Source organism: Lepidochelys kempii, chromosome 1, assembly GCF_965140285.1.
Source record: "Lepidochelys kempii isolate rLepKem1 chromosome 1, rLepKem1.hap1, whole genome shotgun sequence".
Taxonomy (NCBI): Eukaryota; Metazoa; Chordata; order Testudines; family Cheloniidae; genus Lepidochelys; species Lepidochelys kempii.
The window spans coordinates 11,711,330-11,719,836 of record NC_136380.1 but is presented as its reverse complement, the minus strand read 5'-3'; the positions used below and the strand labels follow the sequence as shown (position 1 = coordinate 11,719,836).

Below are 8,507 nucleotides of genomic sequence, written 5' to 3'. Positions count from 1 at the left end.
CCCCTACCCCACCCTGCGTTCCCCTACCCCCCCACCCTGCCTTCCCCACCTCTGATCCCACCACACCCCGCCTCTCACCCCTACCCCGCCTCTCACCCCTACCCCACCCTGCCTTCCCCTACCCCAACCCCCCTCTCACCCCCTACTCCACCCTGCCTTCCCCAACCTCCCTCTTACCCCTACCCCACCCTACATTCCCCTACTGCTGACCCCACCCCCAGATCCACCTGACCCCTACCCTACCCTACCCTACCCTGCCTCTCACCCCTACCCCACCCTACCTTCCCCAACCTCCCTCTTACCCCTACCCCACCCTATATTCCCCAGCTGCTGACCCCACCCCTAGATCCACCTGACCCCTACCCCGCCTCTCACCCCACCCAACCCTACACCTTCCCCTACCCTACATCTCACCCCACCCTGCCTTCCCCTACCCCAACCCCCCACCCCACCGTACATTCCCCTGCTGCTGACCCCTACCCACCCCGCCTCACCTCACTCCCAGCCCCGCCTCGAGTCGCCCCCCGTGACCCCTCCCCGCGCCCCCCCAGGCAGCGGCGGGGCGATGCGGGCCCGGCCGGCGGTGCGGCTGCTGCGGCTGGGCCGCCTGGCCTACGCGGAGTCGCTGGCGGCGCAGGAGCGCTGCGTGGGGCGGCAGCGGGCGGCGGCGGGGCCGGGGCCGGGGCCGGGGCCCGGGCCGGGCGCGGCGGGCTGGCTGCTGCTCTCCGAGCCGGCGGGGCCCGTGTACACGCGCGGGCTGCGGGGCGCCCCGGAGCCGGCGGCCGAGGAGCGGCGGCTGCGGGCGCTGGGCGCCGAGTTCCGGCGGGCGGCGCGCGGCGGGCTGCTCACCTTCCACGGCCCGGGCCAGCTGCTGGCCTACCCGGTGCTGGACCTGCGGCGCCTCGGCCTCTCGCTGCGCGCCTACGTCGGGGCGCTGGAGGCCGCGGCCCTGGGCCTCTGCCGCCGCCTGGGCCTGCCCGCCGCCGCCGCCCGGCCGCCGCCCTACACCGGCGTGTGGCTGCGGGGCCGCAAGCTCTGCGCCGTGGGTGAGCGCCGGGACGGGGACATGGGGGGCAGCGGGGGGGGGTGTGGGAGGAGTGCGGGGTTCGGGGGGTCCCGGGGGAGGAGGGGAACATGGGGGGCAGGAGAGAGGTCGGGGGTGGGGGGGGCTCGGGGTCCCTGGGGAGGAGGCAGGAAGGGAGTGAGGAGGGGAACATGGGGGGCAGGAGAGAGGTGGGTTGTGGGGGGGGCTCGGGGTCCCTGGGGAGGAGGCAGGAAGGGAGTGAGGAGGGGAACATGGGGGGCAGGAGAGAGGTCGGGGCTGGGGGGGGGGCTCGGGGTCCCTGGGGAGGAGGCAGGAAGGGAGTGAGGAGGGGAACATGGGGGGCAGGAGAGAGGTCGGGGGTGGGGGGGGGCTCGGGGTCCCTGGGGAGGAGGCAGGAAGGGAGTGAGGAGGGGAACATGGGGGGCAGGAGAGAGGTGGGGGGGGGCTCGGGGTCCTTGGGGAGGAGGCAGGAAGGGAGTGAGGAGGGGAACATGGGGGGCAGGAGAGAGGTCGGGGGGGGGGCTCGGGGTCCCTGGGGAGGAGGCAGGAAGGGAGTGAGGAGGGGAACATGGGGGGCAGGAGAGAGGTTGGGGGTGGGGGGGGGCTCGGGGTCCCTGGGGAGGAGGCAGGAAGGGAGTGAGGAGGGGAACATGGGGGGCAGGAGATAGGCCGGGGGTGTGGGGGGGCTCGGGATCCCTAGGGAGGAGGCAGGAAGGGAGTGAGGGGAACATGGGGGGCAGGAGAAAGGTGGGGGGTGTGGGGCACTGGCAAAAATTTTTGCACTTTTTTTTGTGGGTGGTGTAGTCTAGTCATCAAGCATGGAAAAAATCACACCCCATAACTGACCTGTTGGTGGTGGCAAAACCATAAGTGTAGATGCAGTTATACAACATGCTTTTGGTGATATAGTTTATTTCATTTAGGGAACTGGTATAAGTTATACCAGCAAATGCACTGTTTTCCTAGTATAAACGGCACCTCCACTAAGATGGTTTGCCAGTATAGTTACACTGGCAGATCCTTTCTAGCAGAGACAAGGCAGTATGCCTATATTAAACTGCTTCTCCTTTCGTGTGTTGCTGTGTGAAAGATCCATGGAAAATAGCAGGTAGCGTGAACAGATTATACATGAAGTGTGGCTAAAGGCAGTCCACATAGTGGAATAATAGATTCCCCCCCACCCATGCTAATCTCAATTCTAATGATTTTAGGGGTTACTTGTAAATCACTAGAAGCAACACTTTTATGCCTATTCCTGGAAAGATTTATGCACGTGTGTACCATTGCTCATGTGTGTAATCTCATTGGATTACTTCTCTGACTAAAATTGTGCACATGTGTAAATCTTTCAGGATGTGGGCCTTAATAATTCCTGGAAATTTTCTGCTACTGAAAAGCTCTATGATTCTCTATAAACAATGGTCACAGAAGGAATCTACTGGAATCAGGAATCTACTATGTAGATCAGAAATCTACTATGTATGACTGTGAAAAATTGCACATCATGCTGTCCTTTGTCCTCATTCGCTACCAGAGCCAAGCCTGCGAATAGGCAGGATTTTCTTGGCTAACAAGTAGATATTTACAAGAATTTCACTTCCTCATGAGGGACTGCACACCGTGCATGCATGTCTCTGCAATAACAATGAACCCAGTGTCCTGAGCTATCTTACTTACTGTTATTTACAATTGGTATTGTAATAGGGTCTGGGAACCCCAGTCACAATTACAGTACAGATAGACGGGTGTCTGCCCCCAAAAGAGCTTGCAGTTGAAGTGTAAGACGAGATAACAGATGCAGTCAGCAGATGGTGGGGGAGTACAAGGAAATATTGAGACGGTATTGGTGAATGGGATAAACTATGGTATGTGATAAGCTATGATAAGCACCACAGCACTGTTGTCTCATCAGCTGGACAACCTGTGTGGTAAGGTGGATAGGAGTCTTAGTGTGAAGGGGACATTTAACCATTGGAACAACTTGCCAAACGCTGTAGTGGATTGTCCATCACTGATAATTTTTAAAGCATTGGATGTTTTTCTGAAAGATCTGATCTAGAGGTTATTTGGGGGAACTGCTACAGCCTGTGTTGTACAGGTCCGACTAGATGATCACGATGGTCCCTTCTGGCCTTGGAATCTGACATTTAAGACGACTTTGGGGAAGGGGTGGTGTGTGGTTCATAGCACTGAACGAGGTGACATGTATGGTTTGCTTTTCAGGTGTCCATTGTGGAAGGCATATAACCTCTCATGGTCTGGCACTGAACTGCTGCACAGACCTTACGTGGTTTGATCACATTGTTCCTTGTGGACTCGAAGGGACGGGTGTCACCTCCCTGAGCGAAGAACTCCAGAGACATGTCACAGTTGATGAAATCACTGAGCCTTTTCTGGATGCTTTTGAAGAAGTGTTTCAGTGTACCCTAACTTCCCATGAGGAATCTATGGGATAAAGGGCTCCCAGCACCTCACTTACCTGTGGAAATGTGAATATACTTTGGTGCTTTCATGTTTTACTAGAAATCCAGCTTGCTTGTTCTGTCTTCCTTTCAGCAATTAAATATGTGTAACAAACGGTACTCCCAGCATTTGAAACCTATTTCTTGCTTTTGTAAAAATGAGCTGCTGTGTCTTTAAGTGTACATTGCATTCTGACACTGATCCTGGCCACCGGGAGCTCTTTCTCTTAATGATCAAATGACATACAAAACTGGGCAAAAAACCCAAAAGGGGTTTAATTTTCCTTTACATTAAACCCCCTTTACACCATTCTGGTGGTATTACAATGCTTTAAAGTGGGTGCAGGTGCAATTTACTCCCACTTCAAGCCCCCAGTGTACTGCCAGAGCAGTGAAAAGGGGTTATAGCATAAATGGGGATAAAGCCCAGGAATTTCATTTACGAACTAGGTGCTGTGACTGAGTTGAGCTTTCCCGGAGAAGTAAGTTTGAAATTGAAACAGGAAGGGCTATGTGATTCATGTCTAGTTTATGATTCATGCTAGCAGCCAGATCCTTTTCTGCAGTACTCCTGCCTAGGCGGTTATTTCCCACTACGTATTTGTGCCATTGATTATTCCTTCCTAAGTGTAGTACTTTGCATTTGTCCTTACTGAATTTCATTGCATTTATTTCAGACCACTTTACCAGTTTGTCAAGATCATTTTGAATTCTAATCCTGTCTTCTAAAGCGCTTGCAACCCCTCCCAGCTTGATATCATCTGCAGACTATAAGTTTGGTTCTCCGTGCCATTATACAAATCATTTATGAAGATATTGAGTAGAACTGGACCCTGGACAGATTCCTGTGGGACCCCACTTAATATCCCCTTCCAGCTTGACTGTGAACCATTGATAATGGCTCTTTGAGTATGCTTTTCCAACCAGTTATGCACCCACCTTACAGTAGGTTCATCTAAGTTATATTTCCTTAGTTTGTATATGAGCAGGTCATATGAGATGGTATCAAAAGCCTTAGGCTAAAGTTAAGATATATTACAAGGCTTCAGAGTAACAGCCGTGTTAGTCTGTATTCGCAAAAAGAAGAGGAGGACTTGTGGCACCTTGCTTATGCTCAAATAAATTGTTTAGTCTCTAAGGTGCCACAAGTCCTCCTCTTCTTATTACAAGGCTTGTTATCCTGTCAAAGAAGGATATTAAGTTGGTTTAACATGATTTGTTCTTTGACTAATCCATGTTGACTGTTACTTATCACCTTATCTTCTAGGTGCTTACAAATTGATTTTTTGATTATTTGCTCCATTATCTTTCTAGGTAACAAAATTAAGATGATTGGTCTGACCGGTCAGACCAATTCTTTAATTTGTCACGGTCATTTTGAATTCTAATACTGTTCTCCAAAGTGCTTCCATCCCTCTCAGCTTGGTGTCATTCTCAGATTTTATAAGCATACTTTCCACTCCATTATCCAAGTTAGTAATAAAAATATTGACTAATATTGGACCTCTGAGTGACCCCTGCGGGATCCCACTAGATATGCTCTCCCAGTGAACCCTTGAGAGCTACTCTCTGAGTTCAAACAATAAGGAGTACTTGTGGCACCTCACAGACTAACAAATTTATTTGGGCATAAGCTTTCATGGGCTAAAACAGGAAGGGCTATGTGACTCATGTTTAGTTTGTGATTCACGCTAACAGCCTAATTTGAACAGACTCCAACGAGAAACTGCAGAACTGGAATTAATTTGCAAACTTGACACCATCAAATTAGGTCTGAATAAAGACTGGGAGTGGATGGGTCACTACAAAAACTAATTTCCCCCTACTGTTATTCACACCTTCTTGTCAACTGTTTGAAATAGGCCACCCTGATTACATTGGCCTCATTACCACTACAAAAGTGATTTTTTTTCCTCCCTTGGTATTCTACTGTTGAGAATAGCCCACTTCCACTTTAAGTGAATTGTCTTGTTAGCACTGACCCCCCACTTGGTAAGGCAACTCCCATCTTTTTGTGTACTGTGTTTATATACCTGCCTACTATATTTTCCACTCCATGCATCCGATGAAGTGGGTTTTAGCCCACGAAAGCTTATGCCCAAATAAATTTGTTAGTCTCTAAGGTGCCACAAGTCCTCCTCATTGTTTTTGCTGATACAGACGAACACGGCTACCATTCTGAAACCTGTCTCTGAGTTCAGTCTTTCAATCAGCTGTGCACCAATGTTATATTATTTCATCTAGACCACACTTCCCTAGTTTGCTTATGAAAATGTTACATGGGACTGTGTCAGACACCTTTCTAAAATAAACATATACCATGTCTACTGTTTCCCTCCTATCTGCTAGGTTTGTAACCCTGTCAAAGAAGGAAATTCGGTTGGTTGGCATGTTTTGTTCTTGAAAAAATCTATGCTGGCTATTCCTTAGAACCCTATTATCATTTAGGTACTTATAAGTTGACCATTTAATATTGATGGTTCGAGTATCTTTCCAGGTATTGAAGTTAGGCTGACTGGTCTATAGTTCCCCGGCTTGCCTTGTTCCCCAAGAAGAATGATACCAGGAGCATGTAATGGAATTGAACTAGATAGTTATTTATTAATAACCTGATCAAATTATTTCTTTCAGTGAATTCCCTTCTGGCATTTACAGTGCGTGGGTCCTCATCTTGCAATAACCTCTGCTCAGGTGGACTCCACTGCAGAGCTCCCATGACTCTACTGGGTCTCCATACAGTCATAGCTCTCTGCCCATGTAGTGCACCCTTGCAGGACTGGGACCTTAGATCTCTTCCCCCCCGGAAGACTGTGTGGACAACTGGGAAAGTGACAAGATTACCAAAATCCTTAAACAATGGGAGGAAGGGTTGTCTAGTTGACAACTGAGCACAGGACTGCGACTCGGGAGATGTGGGTTTGACTCAGCCACAGGTTTTCTAAGTGCTTCCTTGGGAGAGATTTCCAAAGGCACAGAGGACAATTAGGCACCAAATACCCACTGAAAGTCACTGGGAGTTGGGTACATAACTCTGATTCAGGCCTTTGAAAATATCCCCCTTTATCTCTCCATTCTCAAGTCCCCATCTGTGCAATGAGGATAATACTTTCCTACCTCACAGGGGTGTTGTGAGGATAAAATCTATTGATGACTGATGCGCTCAGGAAGAGCCTCGCATGGATACAAAATTTGTATCCACGTCCAATCCACTATCTGCAAACATGGTATGCGGTTATCGGCAGATTTGCAGAGCTCTACACTTAGGTACCACGGTGATAAGGGCCGCCTAAGTGCTTGGTAGATATTGGATGCCATACAAATGAAACCTGGTTAACAAAGAGGGGAAGTGATTGTTATTCAGACTGTTTAACTCAAGCTGACACACAGCTGGAAGGAAAGATTTTGATTCAACACCCATGTAAATCGATTAATGGCTGCAAGAGCTGACATCCCGGTTCTCGTGGCCCTGCAAGGGCATGTGCAAGACATGATTTGATATTGCTAAAGTAACAAGAAAAAAGCAGGTCCTCCCACCAACTGCATTAAAAAAAAAAAAAAAGCATGGCCCCCTCCCACCTCCTTTGCAGTCATCTTTAACAGCATATGTATTTTTAGTGTGATTCCAGTGCAGGCAGGCTAAGGCTGCTATCGTTTTCTTTGGGATTGTCTGTAGAAGACTCTTAAGGAAGTGGCCAGTCACCCTCAACTAGCTCCCCCTTGTCTATCTAACATAAGCTACTTGTCTTCACTTTCAAGACCTATCCTCACCCTACTTATCTCTCATTCAACCTATGATATTCATCGCGGTGACATTCCCCAGAGTACAATCTGGACTGATGGACAGCTGTGTCCCCTCAATTCTACAACCTGGGGGTGCCTTTTACACTGCTTTGCTGTGAGAACAACCACTCCCAGCCTTCTCACAGCCAGCCTCTAGCATGTAAATTATTCTAGCTGAGTTAAATGAGTGCTCTTCGCCAGCCATTCCTGAATTATATTTCAGAGTGACACCAGAAACTTCCCAGTCCCAAATTTGTCTCCAGAAATGTGCTTCTTGTACTGCCCACCCAGTACCTTCCACACATATTTACCAGGACAATAACGTTCAGCAGGTTATGAGCTTTCAAATGATACTTCACAACGCATACTTTATACAAAGTTTATCATAGGCTGGTAAAACACAAGGGTACAGACTGTCACAATTGCCCACTTGTTAAATTTTAAACAAGCACCTTTGTGCTTTCTCCCATGGTGCCCTTAAGCTTGGGAGGTTCTCCCTATAAACATCTGCAAAACTAACTTGTTGTCCTACTCCACAGCCCTTCTTAAAATTCTCCTTTTCCATGATGTCTGTTAAACACCTGACAACAGTTAGGCTGCTGGTATGCTGAGACCACCGCCTGTCATGCTGACCAGTGGTGTCTCATTGTTACCCTGTACTCCCCCATCTCTCTCTATCCATCTGTTGTCTCTTATCTACACTTAGGCCTGATCTACACAAGAAATTTACATCGGTACAGCTACATCCACACCCCAAGAGCCATAGCTATGCCAACCTAACCCCTGGTGTAGACTGCCTAGCTACCACCTCTTGGGGAGGTGGATTACTTATGCCGATGGAGAACCCCTCCTGTCAGTGTAGGTAGTGTCCACACTAAAACACTACAGCAGTGCAGCTGCAACAGTGTTTTAAGTGTAGCTATATCCCTAGACTGTAAGCTCCTTGGGGCAGGGGCCATCTTCTAGTTCTATGTTTGTATAGCACCCAGCATAATGCTGTCCCAGTCTATTACGAGGATTCCTATCTTAATACAAGTAATTAATTCTAATAATAATGTTGAAGGGCTTATTCAGAAATGCAGGATACAGCGTGCATCCTTTCAGCACCTGGGGAACTTTAGAAGAAAAATGCCACTTATTTTTAAAGTCTCATCACTTCACCTGCTTATAAAAATAGATAAAACAGTAATACAATAAGATTAAATATAATAAAACAAGTA

At 48.8% G+C, this 8,507-nt stretch overlaps 1 protein-coding gene across 1 annotated transcript; it reads left to right on the top strand.

Annotated features, from left to right (window-relative positions):
* The first annotated feature begins 439 nt into the window (after positions 1–439).
* Positions 440–5,832, top strand: LIPT2 (lipoyl(octanoyl) transferase 2). The gene is made up of 2 exons (XM_073334048.2): positions 440–1,046; positions 3,269–5,832. Exons 1-2 carry the CDS (start codon positions 566–568, stop codon positions 3,499–3,501), a joined length of 714 nt encoding a protein of 237 aa, XP_073190149.1. The 5' UTR covers positions 440–565; the 3' UTR covers positions 3,502–5,832.
* Positions 5,833–8,507: the final 2,675 nt, after the last annotated feature.